At 39.6% G+C, this 22,034-nt stretch overlaps 2 protein-coding genes across 4 annotated transcripts in view; one reads left to right on the top strand and one right to left on the bottom strand.

Annotated features, from left to right (window-relative positions):
• Positions 1–1,114, top strand: part of CP (ceruloplasmin) — a 17,648-nt gene extending 16,534 nt beyond the window's left edge. The window contains exon 19 of the mRNA XM_051782218.1: positions 966–1,114. Within this exon, the coding sequence (XP_051638178.1) occupies positions 966–1,036 (71 nt within the window). The 3' untranslated portion in view covers positions 1,037–1,114. The remainder of the gene's footprint in view (positions 1–965) is intronic.
• Positions 188–22,034, bottom strand: HPS3 (HPS3 biogenesis of lysosomal organelles complex 2 subunit 1). Of its 3 annotated transcripts, XM_051782219.1 has the most exons (17): positions 21,535–22,034; positions 20,278–20,772; positions 18,849–19,035; positions 17,774–17,859; positions 16,514–16,706; positions 16,184–16,265; positions 13,754–13,908; positions 12,158–12,266; positions 11,767–11,948; positions 11,242–11,419; positions 10,382–10,612; positions 8,412–8,597; positions 7,070–7,258; positions 6,422–6,529; positions 5,851–6,057; positions 4,499–4,589; positions 188–3,353 (listed from the first exon to the last, which is right to left on the bottom strand). In XM_051782219.1, the coding sequence occupies exons 1-17, from the start codon at positions 21,755–21,757 to the stop codon at positions 3,226–3,228; spliced, it is 3,030 nt and encodes a 1,009-aa protein (XP_051638179.1). In that variant the 5' UTR covers positions 21,758–22,034; the 3' UTR covers positions 188–3,225. The 3 variants fall into 3 exon arrangements, with proteins under 3 accessions (XP_051638179.1, XP_051638180.1, XP_051638181.1); XM_051782220.1 differs by lacking the exons at positions 12,158–12,266; positions 13,754–13,908; XM_051782221.1 differs by lacking the exons at positions 188–3,353; positions 4,499–4,589 and having other exon boundaries at positions 5,961–6,057; positions 6,411–6,529.

Here is a 22,034-nt window from a genome sequence, read left to right as displayed (position 1 = left end):
CCATGTCTAGAAGTCACTTGGTCATACTTCCCTCAAGGCTGCTCAGGAGACCAAAGTAACTAAAGGACTGGATGTTAACTGGCTATTGCTTCAGCTTCCCATCCATGTAAAGTGACAGATTTTTATTTAAAAAGAATTCTTCATGAGACAGTATTTCTGTACCCAAGAATTGCCAGTAGTGTCAGACTCCATCTCAATCTTTATTTAAAACAATAAGAACAGTTGGTAAATAAAGCTGAATTCATCATTCCTACACAGCTGAAGTACTGAAAAATTAAAACAGTGTTTTCTTTCTCAAGAACATGTTTTAGCTTTACAGACACTATTACCTTGCTCTAGCAATATTACCTGTAAAAAATCTTGAATCTTGAGGAATTTTGAAAGCTCGTTTCTACAAAGTTAATACAACTTTAAAAGCAACTCTTTCCAGTACTCAAAAGATAGAGCATAACAGGTATTCCTTGTAATTGACAGAAAGAGAATAATAGGAATCTTAAAAAATATGTGTATGTATATGCATATATATATATATATATATATACACGCATATGATGTTTATTTGTATCTGTACTAAAAATACAGACTGGAATGTTAAACAGAATCTATTTTATAAACCACTGGCATGTAAACCACAATCTAGTTCTATTTTATGAACCCTACTGATTTAGAGAGTACATTGTGCCAAACCTGCACAGACAATAAGAAGGCTGATTTGAGAGTACACAGAAAGAGATGCAGAAAGAGACTTTAACTTGTAGCAGCAGTAGGTTGGATTTTTCATTATTAGCCATCTAAAGAGCATCAAAATGTACCCTACAGTGCATCTTAAAGCTGTTTTTAAATCTAACTCACAATGTCCAGAAGGTACAGGGATCCACTGTGCTTATTTTGGACTCTGCTGGCCACATGCACAGACTGTTCTTTTGGTGAAATGCGTGTAAAAAAAGCTATTTTCCCCCTTACAGATAAACGGTCTTTGTTCCCAAGATTATTCAATCAGTTCAAGTGTAAAGGCATGGCAGGCACACAAGAATGATGAAAGCATTTTAACACAGTGATTCTCCAAGGTCTATCTTCAGTGAACATTCTTGGAAAATATTCTCTTCTGATCAACTCATCTCCACGTATGTTTTGGAAAATTTCGTGTAGTGGCCACAGGTACCAAAAGGGCCATAGACTAAGACAGCTGAATGGATATGACAGCTCATAAATGTATTTTTCTCTAAATAAAAGTTGTATCTTGCAAGCTAAACATATTCTAGCTGGTGCCTAATGCATGTTAATTAACAGCTGAGGAACATGGAAGAGCCTAATGAAATGTACCTTTTTTTAAAGTTTGAAAATAACCCTGTGTAACAGCAAAATTTGTTTTGTGTATCTGCCATCACACTGTCACATTTTACTAGACAGATATGGTAGTAGTTATTACTTAGAAAACAGGAATTTGGTTATCACTTTATCCATAAGTTGACACTGAAAATACATATAGTATTGTATAATTGAACAGTTAACAAAATAGTTCTGTTATTTCTGTTGAATTATTTTATAATTTTATCCAGTAACACCTTTCAAGATGATTGGTACATTTAAAAGATGTGATGACTGAGGGATCACGGTTGCACAAGATGTTTTTCTTTTTCTGTTATGAAAATAATTCTAAGGCAGACAAAACTATGCTGCAATAAGCCTGATGAAATGAGACTGTGAAGGGCAAAATTTGTTGATGTCTATACTAAAGAGCTTTGCTCTGACAACTCTGAAGTAACTCCTGTAGTGGAATCCCTTTGCTGTTAGTTACGTAGTGCAGCCCTTGGCAAAGGTAAAAGGAAGTGTTTCCTGACAGATGGAAGCAGCAGCAGTATCAGTGCTTGATACTGGTGATGCTGGTCAAAAATAAAAGCAGTAAGAGCAGATAGGGTCGTGCCATCCAGTTGTTTCAAAAGCCCAGCTCCACTCACCTTAGGCCTCTATCTAACAAGAGGGAAGGATGTATGGGACGGGCAGGCAAAGCAAAACATCTTGGTTTACACCTATCAAACAAAGTTGCTTCTCTGTAACAAACCTAAATTGTTTTGGCCTTTTTTTAAGGTAGAAAGATTATACTGAAACCAGCGCAACACCTACCAGTAAATTATTAATTGATTTTAGTGGTAGCAGGAATGCTACATGGGTAACTTAAACTACTTTCAATTTATCTTTTTTTTGTTAATGTATTTTAGCTGAAATATAGATGATCTCTTCTGCCTGACTTCTACAGGTTTAAGTAACATTACAACTTCAGTGAAAACAGATTTAATAGAGTCAGTGTCAGCTAATTAGGTCTTTAGATGATTTATATGGTTATGGGATCATGGGAATCATTGTATTTTTGGTAGATTTTTCAAAAAACCCAAACGATATTCATAAGAAAGTCATAAACATTGTGACAGTTTATTATGACTGAATTCCAGCTCTGAAGGAACAGAAGTATGCTTTCTGTTCACGAGACAAACATCAGTATATACATGCACAAGTACCCCAGATGCTTAGCAAAACACTGGAAGAAATAAGAGTTTTCAGCTGGATTTATGGCCTAGTGATACTTCAAGTACTTTTCTACTAACTGAATACAACAGAAGAAAGAAAACTAAAACCAGCAAGCAAGCAGTAGTCTCCGTCTTCCACCTCTGTTTCTCTTGGATCTATGGCCTTTTCTTGCGAATTGCTAAATGAAAACATTTTCAGTGTGACACTCGCATGGGTATGTCCTTAGGATGACAGAGCAGCTGACTGATTTTGCCATTCAAGGGAATGAATTCCAGTATTGCAAAATGAAGTCAGTAGGGCCCAATTCCACTTGGAAGAGTAAAGTACTTACTTTTACTCATACAGGTAGACACATGCCTGAGCCTGAACTCCCTAGGTCAGTGATCCAACTAATACAGATTTGAGACTGACTTCCTGCTTTACTTTCAGTGAACACTGTATGTCCAATTGTACTGTACAGTATTTTCCAGTTGCCTTGTCACCACAGTTAGCTTCAAAACAGTTGCTTTACCTCAGATGACAGTTGTCCTTCAGTAGTTGATGTAAGATTTCAATGAAGAAGTAAGATGATTTATGTGAGGGTAGTCCCACAGTACCTTTTATGCAGCTCTGCTGTTTCTTTCATTTGCTTCTTTGTTTCATTTGCTTTTTTATTCCAGCACATTCTTTGTATTTGAGTGGATAGTAGACTTCATTGTTTTAGGTCAGCAGCTTCCTCTGGCTGCAGTGAAGAACATGTGGCAGGAAAAATGCTGCAGTTCCATCCTCTGGTAGAAGACTGACAAAATCCCTTAGTTCCAATTCCATTGCAACAACTGATAAAGTTTCTGCTCAGAGCAGGGGAGAAAAATCTCATTTAGGTATTTTGAGTTTAGAACAAAGAAACAAAAAAAGTCATCAACAATGTAATTATGAACTGAAGTCATCAAATTATCTAAATATTGCAAGTGGAATGAAATTTGAGACATACCCATTTGGATACAAATACAAATATAGAAAATCTCAAAAGTAAACTGAAATTCTGACTTAAATTAAAACCATACCTCTATCTTGACTCATCAGGTCTACACATGGCACAAATGCTAATGAAAGTCTGATCTAGTACTTCACATGTTTTGTATGAAATGCAAAGGAAGCCCTGGAAATCTTATTAGTACCCTAACTCAGCACTGTCTGTAAAACTGGATGTTTTGCAAGCAGCTTCTCAGACCAAGCTGTTTAATATGTTCTTAAATGACTACAGGACAGTTATTGCATGAAAAAAATTCCAAAGAAAAACTGCTGGCACCAGAAACTAGAACTTTATGATAAAGCACGGCAACCTGTGCAGCACAATGCAACCCCTTGATGCTGTTTTTCTCAGGCATTCCATTGGCATACTTTTAACAATGTATGTGCTTTATTCAACATGCTTAATTTGTCAAAACAAACACACTGGCCCCTCAGCTATACACAATATTATTAACTTCCTACAAACATGTAACAGGACTACATAACTACTAAGGTGGATTTCTCTACTTCTAGTAATAACACACTGTGTTTTTTTCAGTCTATGACCTAATCATCAATACATACTTAAGCCTCCCCTGTGTTATCAATAACAGCCCGTTACCTAAGAACAATATAGTCACTTAGCAAAGAAAAAACAAGAAACAATCACAAATAGCTCTATTTAGTAAGTTTTTTTACTGGTGTCTATTCTTGATCCATACAGAAACAGTATGATTACAACGAGTAACTGTTTTCGATACAAAAGGAATGCCGTGATTTTTATCTGAGGGTACAGTGCATACGTTGCACAATCTCTTGCTAATGACCAGAAAGACTGCTAAACTGTATTGGCTGTAGCTGGAGAAAAAGGTCCCCTTTTCTTCCAAATTACCACATCAGTTGTCCTTAGTCTGAACAGTTATTAAGACTGTTAGCTGACATACAAAGGCTTCTGGAGTTGAGTTGCAACCAACAGATTTACCTTTGAGTGCTGAAATGAGAACGGGGCAGTCATTTCCCATAAGTCTAGTTCTCTTGCAAAGTTCAGGAAGCAGCTTGTTCCACCACAGAGCCTAAATCCACAAAAACCCACAGTAAAAGTGTACATCAACAAGGACTGCAATTAAGAGTATGAAAGAGCTGCTAAAAATACAGATCAGTCACGATGAACTTAATGCCAGGAATGCAGTGATTTTGCATATATTGTATTTTTCCATCTTAAGTGCAACCTTTTTCTGCTCAAAAATCTTCACACAGTGCCCCTTATACCTCTATAGACAAAAGTTTAGAAAGCAAAAGTCACTGGCAAGACCGATGCAGTCAGAGAATTTACTTTTCCCTCTAAACAGCTCCAGGCAAAGTGGTAAACAGCATTACTCTAAGAACATTGCTCTGTCTCCTGACCTCATCTGTCTACTCCCAACAGCTATAGCAGTGAATAAGGTTTTGTGTACAGTTTTGTTGATAAGAATGCAGTGAAGAGAAGGGACTTCTTTCCTCCTTTGAACTTGGTAACTTTTCTTTCACCTGCACTCAGATTCAGTACTGCAACCTCACATTCAAATCTAATGTGGAAACAATCAAAGAAACTGCTTTCAGATCTGAATAAAAAGTTCAGATCTGGTTTTAAACAGAGTTCTAGTACATCCATCTAGTAGAGGATCACCTTTACTGACTCTGGTCAGTAAAGCTGTGTACAATTAATTGAGCAGCTGTAATTGGCAATGGAAGTAAAGTCCTGTACTCCTGGAACACTGGAATAATACCAATTCCAACATTAAAACTGTATAGAGGGATAACAGGAAAATGGGAAATAAAGACATAATCGTTCCACTAGTGCATCAGTACCAGTCTGATGTTATAAGGTCAGAAGATGTCACTACAACACAGGAAGAACATCATTTAAGTGTGATTTTCTTTGAAGGACCATGTTCTCCTATCAGTTAGCTTATCAGTAAGATTTCACCTGTAAGCACTGCCAATTTAGAACACCAATTAGTGAGAAACAAGGTAATTTTTCATTTACAGTGGAAAAAACCCATATTACTCTCCCTTTTCTGAGACAGTCTGCCATCTGAAAAGACTATGCTTTAAATTTACTATAATGAATACAGTAAGTGACAGAAGAAACTGGAGGAAAAAATACTCCATTAAAATCAGTGGGGACCGAGTTAACAAATTAAAACACCAAGCAAGAGGTTCAATGCAAGCTAAGCCATTCACTTTGTCTGAAAGCTGGGCTGTGATCCATCCAGAGTCCATCTGTACACAACAGCATTTTAGTTAGGAAAAAACCCCAGAAGACAGTGAACAACTTTACTGAAAGTAGCACACCTGCTTGTCACCTCTGAGCTCGTGCTGAGCGTAGAGCACGGCTGCACCAGGACACCTCGGCAGGAGCTGCTCAAGGGCTTCCTCGCACCTGCCCAGCCGGGTATTGCAGAGCACGCCGACGGCCAGGCCCACGGTGTCAGCCTCTGGCAGGGGCTCCAGGACAGGCAGAACTGAAGCCACATTGATTGACTGACTACATAAAAGAGACTGAAGACAAGAACAAAATGTATTCTTTGGATTTAAGACAAACTTTGCAAAAAATGCTAACTATAACCTTAGAATGGAAGCCCTTACTTGTCAGAATAATTCTAAAATAATACTTCCCTTAATAAATGTTGCTGAAAATTGAGAAAACAAGTTTAGAGAGGATGCAAATGTAAATATCATTGTTACCAACAGATCTCTTTAGTATTTTTTTCTTCCATTGTTTCAATTGGCCTTTTATTTCAACTTGGATAACTTAGGGGGGAAGGAGGAGAAGAGTCTGCTGGAGAAAGTTGTTAATACATATATGAATATTTGCAGAATGACTCTAAGTTGTAAGCAGTAAGAGTTAATACCTGTTTCATACCTGTAGTCTTGAGATGTCTTCATGGTAATCTTTATCAGATGAACATCCAGTTGACATTATGGAAGTCACCCATGGGAAAATCAACCCAAAATGATTACAGGAATTTATCTATACAAGAAAGAATCAAATTGCAATAAAAGAAACATTTCTGTTAGTGATGGTTCCATGTGAAACTCTCCACAAGTGAAGAAAATCTTAATCTCAAATAGTGTAATTTAGAAGAGCAGCTACACTTCCTTCTGGTTCACGCAACTTAGTAACAAATAAACTGGAAACTTTTATTCAGTTCTGTATTTCAGCTTTCCCATTCATAATTCTTTAGAATTCATCATTCACACAATTTTCTCATTCAGTAAGCTTTGTGAAATTGCAAACACTCCACCTGACATATTCTCATTTTTCATTTTAGCCCTTACTTCTATCCAGAGCTGAGATTCCTGTTGGAAGTATATTTGCAAATGTCCCCAAGGAGTAGGACTGCCCTGAGCTAGCAATACCAATCTGTAACTGCACACTACCTTATTTGCTTTCAGTCTTGCTTCTTTTAACAGATAAACTGTCCAGAATTAAAATAGTAAGGATGGTATTTGGACAGATTTTGGAGGAACACTGCAGTCCTAAAGCCTCCTCTGAGTGGTTACCACTTACCAGATCCTCTGTTGTTTTTAACGGCTTAGTCTCAGGAAGTTGCTTTTTTGATATCCTCCAAACATACTGAGAAGTAAGCCTCAGCAAGAGCTCCTGAAGTATTTCTTCCTGAGAGCACACTACAAGAAGAGCTTCCCAGAAGTCCACCAAGAGCTGAGGAATAGTGTTTTCACTATTACTACACAACATCTAAGAACAAAAATGACAGAAGACAGCAATTTAACACAGACTATGGTGATTATTAGTAGTAGAAATTAGAAGAAACAGGAGGAAGAGTTTTTACTTTGAGAAGCAGAATTTTCATTCCTTTTTTATCCTGTGATTCTACATAATACACTGCTAGGCAAAGTAAAAAGTTCATGGAATGATTTTAAGGTAATCAATTCTAAACAAGAGATTTGATTTCTTCTTCAAGATTTACTCCACTGCCAGAAATATCACCACCATCAGCAAATATTTACAGATTGCTAATTTGGAGAATTTTATATATGCCAAGCAGGTGTCTTCAAAAGAGAACTATAGAGGCCATGATGAGAGATGCTGTGTAGCTCAGCTGGGTATCATGGCAGGACCCACAAGGGAGATGTTTTAACATGTGCTATGTCAGCAAAAAGGACTTTTATTTGGTACCCAAATAGTTTTAAACAACAACACTTGTTCTAATTTGAACTTTATGACTTGCTATTTTTGATACAGGTTTTTCACAGTAACAGGTATAGTAAGACTGCAACATACCTACATTGAAGAACACATGTTTTAACCCAAGTAAGTTATTTATTGAAGAGAAAAGAAAAAAAGGTTTGTCTAACTCCCAGTTAAAGCAAACTTCAGGGATGCTAGAAAAACTATTCTGTTAATATTTCTTCTCATAAACTGCAGAGACACATTTTTCTTTCAGGAATTTATAAAGAACATCAGAACATTATATACCTTCATATTTAAGTCTGATTCTTTAGAATTATGTTTTAATCCCAATGATTTCTTCAAAAGGAGCTTATGGAATTAATTTATCTACATTCTGTTAAATTTTATTAGCCTTACGAAGCTCAGTCACTAGGAAGCCATTGAAAGACCACTGAGATCAGAATATTCTCCATTCAAATGACAGAGTAAAAACAAGAACTTAATGAATTTTTTGGGGGGGGGGGTGTTGCATCATTTAACCAGTATTTCTTTCCAGAAGGTCCAGTTTCTGACTCTGTAATCATCTATCATGACTGGAATATAACCCTCTTTCTGAAGAAGTGCTGAAATATGAGTGAAGGAGCAGCTGAGCCTGCTTTTCTTACCAATAACATTACTATGAAAAAAACAGAAGCAAAAAAAATGATCACAGGCCAACCTTGAAAAAGGTATCTGCTTCTTCCAATTCAATTTTTCTGTTCTCATGTAAAGCCACAGTGGCAGCAACGAGTAAACCAGGCTGCATCTCCTTCAGGTGAACAGCAAACTCAGTTGGCATAACAACTCCTCCCTTACGCTGCCTCAGGAGTTGTGGTTGCCCAGTGAAGCCACAAGCCAGCATTGTCTACAAACATAATCAGATATAAATCAGGTAAGGAATTCAATACATACATGATTCAACCCAATAAACTCAGTATTTCCTCAGGCAGTGAAGTTTAGATAGAGAAATGAAGGAAAGTCAGGGGAAGAAAACAAATCCTTTTTCATAGAGTAACTGAGCTCCAAACTGCATGAACACTCCAAAACAGCAGGCCTTGTGCCTGAACACTGAAAGTAACATGCTGTTGAAAGCTGGAGTTACTGTGCACATGTGAAAGTTGAATTTTGCAAAGAAATCCAGGACATACAATACACACGGTGCTTTGAAAAATCACTGGCTGAATTTCCAATAGACTACTTTGCTAAATTAGTGTAAATTACTTTGCTAAAGTATGATTTTCATTTTGAAAATACTCCAGAAACAACAATCAAAATGTGCTGCGCTTTGTGCAATAGTAAGTTGTTTCTGGGTATGTGAGTGCTTTTGAAGGTAACCATAACAAGGTGCTATTCCCACTTTAAAGACAGCGGAGAAATGATGCCTAAGAAAATTAAATTAATTACACAAATATAAGGCAGACCTAGGAGGAAGATTCAGATTTCACCCTGCTATGAATACAAACTATTTTTCCTTTCTTTAGTTTTCTAAAAGTGTTAGTTTCTTCTACTTTGAAACAAAATGCTTCTTTAAAGGTGAACTGCAATAAAACGTATTTAATATGATCAGATTAAAAAGAAAGAAAGAAAACCCAACCAAACAACCCAACACCCATATCTCAGCCACTTTCTATATATAAATTCTGTTCTATTCTATAAATAACAACCATGCAGTGGAATGTGTATGTTTGCTCACAACATGGCAATTTCATATGATCACACTGCAAAAGCAGATGATGCTGAATATAATTTTTGAAAGAGCTTCCCACAGTTCCCACCTTGCAATTCAAAAGCTGCTGATTTTAAAAGCTCTCCAGGACTTCTTCCACCAAAGCACGGTATCTAACTTTGGAACAGCTATCCATGTATTTCAAAAGTTTTTAGACTTCCAATATCTCACTCTAAGAACAAGTCTGTATTTCAAGCTCTGTCACCTTTGAATATTCCACAGTCCTGATCAACCTTACCAAGAAGTAATTTACAGACTGATCTCAGTCTAAAACCACATGTGAACATCTATGGCAGAGACAGCTCCACTAACATTTCCCTCCCCACTGATGAGGAATTCTTATTTTGATAGCACTGAAGTAGATTCTGATCTGGTCTTAGTAAGGGTTAAGTGCTTTGATGCCACATAAGAAACATGTGAAATTGTATACTGAAATTTCAGTTTGTGTGCACAATGGATGAATATCCTGCTTCACGAGCAATTTTATAACGCATGTTTCCATAGAGATGGTGTTTTCATGGGTGTATCACATATTAACTTCAGGTGTAGGGGTGTAGAGATGCTACTATACAACCCTATACTGCTATACAAGCCAGGCAGCTGAAGAGCACTGGCTCTGCAGAGCTTGTTACCTCCCAGTAAACAGTATTTAATTTATCAAGAATTAAGAGCTTCCAAACTTTTACTTATTTGGTAAGGCTTTGCCAAGACAATACCCTACCTGCAGGGTAAACTGTACAGTCCCAGTGTGTGCCAGCCCTCCGTTCTACTGCCATTGCACACATTCAGTGGAGCCTACACAGCACATCAGGAGGAAGGGGAGTCACTGAAAGTTTCTTTTACTGTAAAATGCAACTACAAGTCAAACAACTGACCTGGGCTTTGGCAAAGTGTGAATAGCTCATGCTCTCAGCATACTTTACCTCCTTATAGGAGTCCATCTCATGTTCATACATTATCAGGTCTCCCATTTTCAGAGCCAAAAAAGCCTTAGTAAGTGTCAGGACCACTGATGGCATCATCTTTTCTACTTTCTGAAGATACTTCACAGCTGTCAAAGGACACACGTTTCTCATGCAGGGGCTGCAAAGGATATGAGGCAGCTGCACAGGGTCAGCGAGATAGAATATCTGGAGAATTTTATTTCCTGATTCCTATTGAAATAAAAGCCATTTGACAGTTTAGACCTTTTCAGGTATACAGTCTACTATTGCATATGAAAGTAGTGCAGTTTTGTTGTTGTTTTGGTGGCCTTTTTTTTAAAACAGACAAGTACAGCTTAGCTATCAAATCACAGTGCCTCTCCTGCCTCTCTCCTCCCTACTAATAAAAATAAAGGATCACTAACTGGTAGTGATTCAACCCATATTCTGGGGTGCTAGGAGAACCCCACAGTGAATTGTTTTTACCAAACTGTACAATTTGGCAATGTTCAAAGAAACAGTTTGTTTTGCTACAGAAATGGGAAATGAAAGAAATCTGAGGCAGAGCTTTCCTAAACCAAAAGTGTCTCTGTGTGCAAGTGGGAAACAGATCACTACCAACATGCATCATGATAGCCAAATCCATAATATGTTGCTTGAAATCAGTCCAAAGCATCACAAGTGCTGCTTGCTATTTTTTCAGTGAAAATGGGAAAATAAAAATAATGTGAAAAAGAATAACTGTAAAACTAAATAAGCAGCTCATCATTTTCAATGAGAATTTGATTAAAATTGGATACACAGTTCTTAAAATCAGAACTAAATCAACAGATTACAAAAAAACCCCAACTTCTTTCTACCTTGCTTAATTCTTCGTTCAAGTCTTCATTAAGAGAGTGAGTTAAGTAAAATATAAGCCCTTTCTCATATGTCTGTATTTCATCACCTTCTGAAACTAGTCTCTTTAAAACTTCAGTCATGGATAAACCTGACATTCTGTAGTATGGCAAAGCAAGGTGGTAATCCTTTGTGTCAAATCTGTAAGCAACAGAGAAGGGAAAAAATTAACAAAGCAACTGAGGGCAACACTTTTGCCATCACTCTTGGTAAGAACTAGAACAATACATCAAACAAAGTCACAGACACATCAGTTATCTGCATATTCATAGTTCATATTCACATAATGGTTGCATTCTGTGTTTAATGACAGTAAAGACAACCAGACACTGAAGAGATGACCAGATTAAGCTGGTTTTGTAAAATACAGAGACTTATATTACATACGTAATACTTATGTAAAACAGCAAAGAATTATGGATTTTCATTTTAAGGTTACATTAGTGGAAACACAGCTCACCTATACCACTTCAACATCTAAAACATACCTGCTGTAGCAGTCTCCTAAGAACGCACAACTTTCTCTGAATGCTCTTAGAAGTTCTTCTTTCTCATCTGATTTAAGGAAATGAGGGTCCATTATAGCTGCTCGGATCAGTAAGTGAGCCTCACTCAAAAGATGGATGCAGCTCTCAGTTTTAACATTTTCGTAAGTTCTACTATAATCTACCTAGAACAGACACAGGATATACTTGAGCTACTGGCAAAAATTAAGAATATACAGGAGCAATTCTAATGAGGAAAGCAGCCATTTGAAATAGGATTACGGGTTGTACATGAGAAATACATTACATTATATTCAGCAATAGCATGAATCAGAGATTAATTAACAGTACTTATTTTAGTTAGCAAACAACAAAAGCAGGAGTCGGGCAATACCATTTCTCTGTAAAGCTGAATGGTTGAAACAGTGTTTATAATATATAAATTCCAACCAGGTTCTGACTCAGAATTTGTTCTGGATTTGATGCTGTCAGCCTTTCTGGAACTAGAGAGGAGGAAAAGAGTTGAGTTGTCAGTATCAAAATAAACACTATGCAGCCAAAACACCACTGCTCATTTGATAATTCAAATGCATAAATACGTATGTTTGCAGACTAGTAAATGCTGGAGAGTTAAGCTGTGAATTTAGGTCATAACAGCTAATAACAAAATAGGGATAGGCATGTTCATACACCAGGAACATCATCAGAACTGTATACTACATCTTCTCCAGTGCTTAACACCAGGTAGTGTCAGGTACTTACAGGAATCATAGAATCATCAAATGGCTTGGCTTGGAAGGGACCTTAAAGATCATCGAGTTCCACCCCCCCGTCATGAGCATGGGATGCCACTCACTGGAACAGGTCAGACTGCCCAGGGCCCCATCAAACCTGACCTTGACTATTTAAGTACTTTAAATTAGCTAAAGTGTTTATGTACATTCTGTAAGGACTTACTGCATGTTTGCCCCTGCGGCTCTATCAAAGTGTTTGCCAAGATATTGTGTAAAGAAATCTCTAGGTCTGTAATGCCCATAAAAACACCACAGGAAAACACAGACTCTTTTTGTTCTGCTTTTTGGTTTTAACTGTTCTGGGATATTTACATCTTTATTTTCAAATTATGGTGCTAAGTAGCCCAGTATTTGTTCAACCTATGTCCTTTACAGAAGGCAAAAAGAGTATCTTCCTCAAATGCCAATCAGAATATTTGAAACAACACAACTGGCAGAAGAAAATGTGCTTTAGTCAAGAAAACTACAGTATTTTGAATAGGCATTCTCCCTGATGGACTTAACCTTATCTTCTCCTGAATAATGTCTGCTCTAGGCTTTAAGAAATACTGGTTCACATAACTGCTTCAGTCAACCATAGCTGTCCCACTCTTGTTAATTAACTTGAACTGACTTTAATAAATGTGGGTTCTGAATAGCTGTTTAGAATAGCTCCTTAGATGTTTTATGAAAAGCCCTCAAAAAAGAAGGGGAATAGCAGTTCCCATGGAAATTGGTAAAAAGTAACATATGCCTCTGGCTACATACATGCTACAAGAGTAACTTGGGCCAAAGTCTGATCTAACTTTTGTCATGGATAACTGTAGTGATCATAACTTTTCTTGTAAAGAACCCCAAAGATAAGACATTATCATTTTGTGCTACAGCACATTTTGTAACCTGTAGCTTTGGTACTCTACACAGTATTTTTGTTTCTCAAGACAAATATTTTTTTCTTCTCCGGCTAAATTCTTAGTAATGTTATTTTAACATTTTGTTGATTTCAAGCATCTGTGATCCTACTCTCATTTCTTCTGCATCAGTTAATACAATAGAATTAAAAAAAAAAAAAGCTTGATTTCTGTTCTCATTCACTAAGAATGGAATTATTTCAAACACTTTTTCCACAGAGGAACCACTCCAACTGTAATACCCACAAATTCAGCACTGTACACAGAGCTGTAAGTACCGTCTCCCTAAAAGACAGAAATCCTTACAGCATCCTTCTTGTAGGTTTTCTTCTTTCAGTAATATCTTCTGTGTCTGCCTTAGTCAAAAGAATTATATGGTTTTTGAAATGACAGATAGCTCTTGGTCCTATAAAAAGCTGCATTCTTAATGTGCAGACATCCAGTGTAACAGGTGGACAAGCCTATAAAGGAAAGGGATTGTTTTGTCATTTCAGTTAGTATGTACCTTGAGTCTTTAAATAAATCAGGGAAAAAACTAACCTTTGTACAATGATCTGACAATAAAAACATTCCCTGGCTTTCCTAACTTTGAGTGCTTCACTTAAACAAGAATAAAAATACTCATAAAAGCATGACAAGAAATATTTAACAATGAGTAAAAAAAAATAAATTATTTCCCTCTTCAAAGCTACTACAGTTTTAGCTATATGTCTTATAGAATCATAGAATCGATTGGGTTGGAAAAGACCTCCGAGATCATCGAGTCCAACCCTTGGTCCAAATCCAGTCCATTTACTAGATCATGGCACTCAGTGCCACGTCCAATCTGCGGTTAAAAACCTCCAGGGATGGTGAATCCACCACCTCTCTGGGCAGCCTGATCACTCCCTCTGTAAAGAATTTTCTCCTGATATCCACCTGAAATTTCCCCTGGTGGAGCTTAAGCCCGTGCCCCCTTGTCCTGTTGCTGAGTGCCTGAGAGAAGAGACCAACCCCCACCTGGCTAGGACTTCCCTTCAGGTAGTTACAGATGGTGATGAGGTCACCTCTGAGCCTCCTCTTCTCCAGGCTGAACAGCCCCAGCTCCCTCAGCCTCTCCCCATAGGACTTGTGCTCCAGTCCCTTCACCAGCCTTGTTGCTCTTCTCTGGACCCGCTCCAGCACCTCAATATCCTTCCCGAACTGAGGGGCCCAGAGCTGAACACAATACTCAAGGTGTGGTCTTAAAATAATGCAGCCTGAGCCAGATGTCTGATGTGCGAAACTTAATCCCAAATAGTCTGAATTTGACCAAGTTGTAAAAGACTGCCTGGTTATAAAAGTCTTGATTTCAGTTGCTTATAAAAAGCAATTACAGATAGAAGTATTATATTTGCTTGCCTATTGTTACATTACATATTCCATATTATATCTCCAATTTGTTCAATATACACCTTTCAGGTAAAGCTTACCTTATTACACTGGACTAAAAATTGAAAAATGCAACCTCATTTGCACAGAAATATTCTAAATTTACAGCTTTAAAAAGATAAAATACTACATTTACAAATTAACATACACAGTGAAGCAAGGCAACACAGTATTATACGTGTAACCTGGGTTTTGAAGACACCTCAACATTTCTTGTAAAAGGTGGAGGCCTGCAGGGGTGACCTAGAGACTCTAAACTGCCCTGGGCTAGTTAGAACCAGAAACAGAACCAGGCAGCTCTTAAACTGGTGTAAAAAAACAGCAGGAAAAATAATAATAGCAAATAATAAAAATAACCATCATCATCCTCACACTTCAAACTCCTGGAGCCCTGTGGCACTGGAGCCCATGGAGGATCTGCAGCCTGTGGACAGCAAGCTGCAGCACAGACATCCGTGTGAGACTGCAGCCTGCACATCCCTCCAAACCTCCTCTGGAGGCAGGAGGCAGCATTTGGATGACTGGAGAAATTGTGATGGACTTGAATGTAACCCACAGTGAAAACACAGAAAGCTGAGACTGGAGAATGGACAGGATAGATTATGTCACATGTTTGTATTAGTTATCTAGTACCTCTCTGGAGAGCAGAGAATATGTGTTTGGCTCTTGAAAATTTTATAAAACTTCTACTGTCCTATAGATTCTTTATGTCTGCTGCCTGCATGCTCAACAGAAATCCTTAAATGCTAACATAAAATACACCTCAATCTACCTTTCCTACTATGCTTATTAATGTGTATCACAACCTTTACAATTCAATAGATTTTTACTGATAAGCCATTTAAGGAAGGGGAAAATTAAGACCTCCAAGGATCAAAAGCCCTCCTCCTAAAAAGCATGCCCTAAGTATGTGGTAGCAGACTTGTTTGATTGTCTACACTCCTACAAAAACTGGTTTTTCAAGGACACCTGAGAGAGAGAAACATCATCAGCTACAATAAGGGAAAACTCTGCACCCTTCGTTCAGTTTTATACAGAAAAGCATGGAATTTATAGCTTAAAAAAGAAGTGATTTTATAGCTTTTGATGTTTTTGAAAACATTCTACTCGTGGTCTAGAATTTAAGATGGCAATAACAGATTGTTTCATTGAGACATCTGTAGACCATCAAAATACGATATGCCATAGATAGAAGTAAAATATTAATTTTTGATGTTACTTCATTGGTTCAGCCAATAGAAACTAAGAGGATTTCAAAAGGAAACTAAGTCAATTAAGTGCCATACCACTACCCCAACAGTTTTAGTGAGATAACAAGAGGTGCACCTTCACAGTCGTATCAATATAGGGATCCTCATCACGAGCTGCTGCTGCACTGCATCTCACTGTGAAACACTGCAGGTTCTCACTAGAGGGAAATACGAAAATGCAACAATGAAGGAAAGAAATTAAGACTTGCAAAAATCAAGTAGCCAGAGAATCAGCTCTTTTTCCTTTGAAGGGCTTTGAAGCCTAAGCAGGAGGGCCCACTGGACTAACATATAAGTCTGCCCAGAAATTTCCAGACTATGAAGGATGTATCAGAGTAAAAAAAAAAAAAGGGTAGCAGCATAGAGAAACATAGTAATAGTATCAGCAAAATCATAAACTTAGTACCTTGTAATGACGTGCAGGAACTGTGGAGTAAGGACTGCCTGCTCTGACTTCTCTGAATACTGATAAGTAGAAATTACTTCTACTACCTTCCCAATAGAGTAGAGATATCCAACATGAGGTAAAGAGAAAAAGCAAAAGAGACTCAGTAGTTCTCTCTTGTTCTCAGTTTCCTCATAGGCTGTCAAAGAGCTTCCTAGATGTAACAATAAGAAAGACATTTTATATACTTCATAAATCCAAACCTGGCAATTCCATTGCAAGCCTGATGCCTAAAAGATACTACCAAACCTGCCCAAGTTTCAGACTGGTTTTGTTAGTAGCTAGTAAAAAGAATTATATGAAGTTATTAGAGAGAGACCAAGGGAGGGCCACTAAGATGGTGAAAGGCCTAGAGGGGAAGCCATACGAGGAGTTGCTGAGGTTACTTGCTTTGTTCAGCCTGGATGAGTCTGATGGGAGACCTAATAGCAGTCTACATGCAGTTCCTAAGGGAATGGTCTGAAGTTGTGTCTGGGGAGGTTTAGGTCGGACATCAGGAAAAGGTTCTTCCCCCAGAGGGTGGTTGGGCACTGACCAGGCTCCCCAGGGCAGTGGGCACGGCCCCAAGGCTGACAGAGCTCCAGGAGTGGTTGGACAATGCTCTCAGGGACAGGGTGGGATTGTTGGGGTGTCTGTGCAGGGCCAGGAGTTGGATTCAATGATCCCTGTGGGTCCCTTCCAACTTTGCATATTCTATGATTCTATCCAACTGCTAACATGCAGCATTAAATTCTTCCATGGGTCTTTTGGGGTTTGAGCTAGTGAACCCCTAAAATTTGCATTCATCCCTTCCCTTTCAATTAAAGCCTGTCAGAAAGGTAACCTGTATCTTAAGGTTTACTACCCTGATTTCCTCTGTGGGCTAATGAGTAGCAGTCTAGTACCTTAAAACACTGAGGATAATTTTATTAATGCAATGTAAAGAGTGACTGTTTTGCAACACAAAATTAATCTGTAGAGAACTGATAAAAGCTGATGTAGTCTTCCTCTTTTGGTGTGATGAATTGGTATTTTAGTTCAAGGTTTATGCGGAACTTGGAGAAATTTAAAGACTTTTTTTTAACAGAAGCTCAGTTTAAATCATGGAAAAGGGAGGAAAGATCTGAATTTGAAAAACAAATCATACAGAAACAGCGTACAAAAAAGGATATACAACGAAGCTCCTTCCTCTCACAGTCTCCTATGATACAGCCCATTGTGCCTTCGCACGTAGCCATTTACCTGTCTGATATACAGGGAGCAGTTGAACAGAATGCAACTTCGTCTCTTCACAAAACCCAAACGGTGACTGGTCGGGTGTAAAACGTCTAGAGAAAAAAATCCAAAACAACAACATGGGACCACAGTGAGATTATGATGATCTACTTTGGACAAGTAAACGGCACTGGTTAGAACAGGCATAGCTCATGTTTTAACACTCAACAACAATTCACACTCCTAGCAATGCCATTAGCATAGCAATGCCAAGAAGCACAGGGCACAGCTAGATACAACTATCTTGAGTTCCTGCAACCAGAATCCTCTTTCTTTGCTTGTCTGCAAGATGCATGTCAAAGTTTGAGATCACTGGAAGACATGTTGCAATTGATTTGGACCTCAATTTAAGCTTTTTTTCAACCCCTCTCTTTTTATTCCACTGAGCTGTATGTAACGTCATGTCATCTCCAATCCTACTTTTCTTTCCTATTATGTGTCATCCTTGTCCCTGCTTTGCTTTGGAATTCACTGCTGGACTGTGACATCAATTCTTCCTCGGTCTTTGATAAGAACGTTAATAGAAGAGGAAGACTAAATCAGCTTCCTGAGAAGGGGACCTGGAGAGGGAGATGCTGAGCTCTTCTCCCTTGGATCCTGGGACAGGACACCTGGGAAGGGCTCAAAGCTGTGCCAGGGGACTTTCAGGCTTGACATGAGGAAGCATTTTCTTACCGAGAGAGTGGTGAAACACTGGAACAGGCTTCCTACAGAGGTGGTCAATGCTCCAGGCCTGTGATTGTTTAAGAGGCATTTGGACTGTGCCTTTAGTACTGCGCTTTACCAGTAGCTAAGCTCAGAAGTGGTCAAGCGGTTGGACTAGACGATTATTGCAGATCCCTTCTAAGTGAAATATTCCAATATATTTTAAAAAGGGCTTTCTTTGGTATCCCATTATTTCCTCAGTTCAAAAGAAACCCTGACCCTTATAAAAACCCCAAAAGTCAAAATACCAGTTTTCTTTCAGAAAGATGTAATCCACAACTCATTTTGGTTTCTTGTAGTAAATTAACCCATAAAGGGGAAAATACATTTGTAATACCTGAAAAGCAGATACCGCACTTGGAAGCACTTTGTGTCTTCAGTAGGTAACTCTGTGGATTCCAGTGTGATGGGTATCTCACATAGCTTACTTTCTTCCCCAAGCAGTTCCACTGGCTTCTGACATATGATGAACTCATCTAATTCAAGCTGCAAAGTATGTGTTGAAGGGCTTTCATCTTTCACACCTGAACAATGAAAATGTTATCTTAATTGTTCAAACCATTCCATTCAGCACTAAGAAACTGGTATGACACAGTATCAATTAAATAGTCCAATTACAGCTACTTAGCTAGCATTTGCTTCCTCAAACCATGAGATTTTGAAAACAGCCATGCTAGAAGACAAGAACAATTCCTTAATTGCCTCAGCAGTCTGAATACCTAGCAGTCAAGATTTTTGAAAAAACCTCCCATGATGTAAACTGTTCATTAGAAAGCAAGTCCAAAGCAACTTGTGCTGCAAATGATTGGTCATAAAAAAATGTTGTCTTTTGGCTGGAGAGGTTTTGAGAAGGAAAAGGCAGCAATCACAGAAAGCTGTGTTCTCTTAAACTCAAGTTCTGGAAAGCAAATCCTAACAACACTCAGAGAGAAACTGGAACTTTTCTATCTAGTTTTTAGTAATAAAAACAACTAGGGGTAGAATGCCATGATCTGAGAAAAGATCCACCTTCACTCAGTGAAGAGCATTCCATTTATATTTTCCCTATGACAAGTCTTATTTACCTTTTAATCTTTTTGTAGGTGCAGTTTCCATTTCTAAAAGACCATCCTTCTAAGTTTCTTTAATTATAAGCGAAGGACTTTCCTAAAGTTTGTTGGTGTTCACCTGATATGTATACTTTTGGAAAGGTGGGAACTGATAATTGATTACATATGGATTGATTTCTTGCAATATACAGGAATGATGTACTGAGTACATCTATTTCTGGGATTTCTAGGATTTTAAGGCAAGCCCCTGAATAAGAAGAAGGACTGAAACAGGAGAATTTGCTTGATTATGCAGGTTCTGAGCCTACTAACAGTTACAAAAGTACACAGGCATTGCCACAGAAACACTCTTAAATGTGTAAGCTGGTTATTTAGGCAGTGACACTGACAGAATAATTTTTCTGAACATAGCACATTAAACTACTACCACTTTAGTTTGGCCCATGGTAGCATGCCAAAACAGGGACCTAATTCTCTATCTGTAGAGGCTGCACTATCCTGAAAGTGTGCAGAATGATGGCATATTCATTTGAATTGTTACCTCCAACTGCAGGTTGGTACAACTTTTCATGCCCTAGAACATTCAGCTGACAGTCATAGGATGATCTAGAAATATGTGCTGAAGGGCAAAGACCTTGTTTGAGCCTACTTTCAGAATAACAGGAATCAGTGAGCAGATTCTTAAAGATACAAAAAAAAAATTATTTCTGCACTTACCTCCATCCACAGTCTTTTCTGGTACACTGACTCCTTGAGCACATTGCTCTGTCCTGTCTGCACTTTGCTGGGCCAGTTCCAGTTTCAGGATTAGAACGTCCAGCTCTGTTGTTATGGCTATATGTCTGGCACAAAATGCAACTTCAGCAGGAATGAGATTATCAATGTGCAAAATTAAGGAGCGTTCAAAATCTAACACAGTCAAATTCTGGTTTATGACCAGGTATTTCAAACAGAATATGACTAGTTTATTCTTGCAGCCCACAAGAAGATCTCCATTTACGGGACAACATGAAATGCACAGTGGAGGGTCTGAAAGTGGCATTTCAACAACTGACATCTGTTCTTTCAAGGTTTCACTGTATGACTCTTCCATCTTGTGACCAACCATCCGAACGCACACACGAGAGCTCCCTGCAGACATACATCTCCAGTTCGTATATGCTCTTAGGAAAGTTGCTTTGCTTTTTTCTTCAATTGTCACCAGATAGTCTCCTTAAAAGAAAGCAGTGATACTGATATATCATTACAGAATAGATGACAATTTTTGAGCTCTTTACCTTCTGTAGTTCGTTACAAAGAACATCTTAAAGTCTCAACTCAAAATTCCAAAACCAGTTTTCACCAATTTTCCTCTAAATTAAATACAAAGTGCAACTTTTTTTTGCTGGGTGGCACACACTTAACATACCATTAAAAAAAAGAACTTATACATCTAGGTCCAGAATAATTCGTAAGTGAATCCACTATATGAGTTGTATTTGCAGACCAAACCCGCCTCCTCCCCCTCAGCCTGCGTCCCCAGTGCCGTTTTGTTCTCTACAGACCAGGGAAAGCAATAGACTAACAGAAGAGCTGTGGGATTGGCTGGAACGACCACCCGCCCCGTGCTCTGAAAACCAAATCCCAATAAAACAAAAGCAAGGGAGAGAGCACTGTCCCTACCCTGGGCGGACGCAGACGGCAAACAAAGGGAGACGCGGCCCGCGCCCTCCCCACCGGCCACAGGCCCGGCCCGTGGGCCAGCCCGCTCCAGCCGCCGCGCCCGAGCCGACCCCGGGCGGACGGAAGGGCGGGTGGGAGCGCCAGGCCCTCCTCCCGCGGCGGGACCCGAGCGGCGCCGCTCGCCCGCCCCCGCTCCCGGCCTCGCTCCCCCCCGCCCGGCGGAGTCTCGGGGCCTCTTCCCGCACTCGAGCCGGACACGTCCCGGCCTCCCCAGCCACGCACCCCCGGGAACCGGCGGTCGCCGGGACTGACCTGCCGAGCTGTGCGCCATGCGCAGCACGGGCCCCAGAGTGGCGAAGGAGCCCAGGGGCTCGCAGCGGCCCTGGTCGCGCACGGCGAACACCTCTACCCTGCAGCTGGCCGCCGTGCTGGCCACGAACAGCACGTCCTGGCCGCAGCAGAAGTGCGCCGGCTCCTGCTTACAGGGCACTACTCGCTGCGACCCGAACGGGTGCAAGTTGTAAAGCTGCACCATGGTCCCGCAGCAGCGAAGTGCGCCCCGGAGGCCTCTCGGGGCGGCGCCTGCACTTCCGCGGGGGCAGAGCGGGCAGAGCCACCTCCCCCGGCGGGTTGCGGGGCCGGCTACGCCGGCAGCGTGCGGCTGCCCCGGGGCAGGTGGCCTAGCACGAGGGGCTCTGTGGCCTTAGTGCGGCTCCGTTGCTGTGTGAGCACTCCCGGGCATGCTCTGCCATCGCAGAGCAGCGCCGTGCACTGCAGGAACTCCCGAGTGGGAGCGTAAGTTGGAAGCGATC

Source organism: Manacus candei, unplaced genomic scaffold, assembly GCF_025592945.1.
Source record: "Manacus candei isolate 608988 ecotype Guabito, Panama unplaced genomic scaffold, ASM2559294v1 h1tg000015l, whole genome shotgun sequence".
NCBI lineage: Eukaryota > Metazoa > Chordata > Aves > Passeriformes > Pipridae > Manacus > Manacus candei.
The sequence above is the reverse complement of the archived record's forward strand: the minus strand, read 5'-3'. Positions and strand labels throughout refer to the sequence as shown.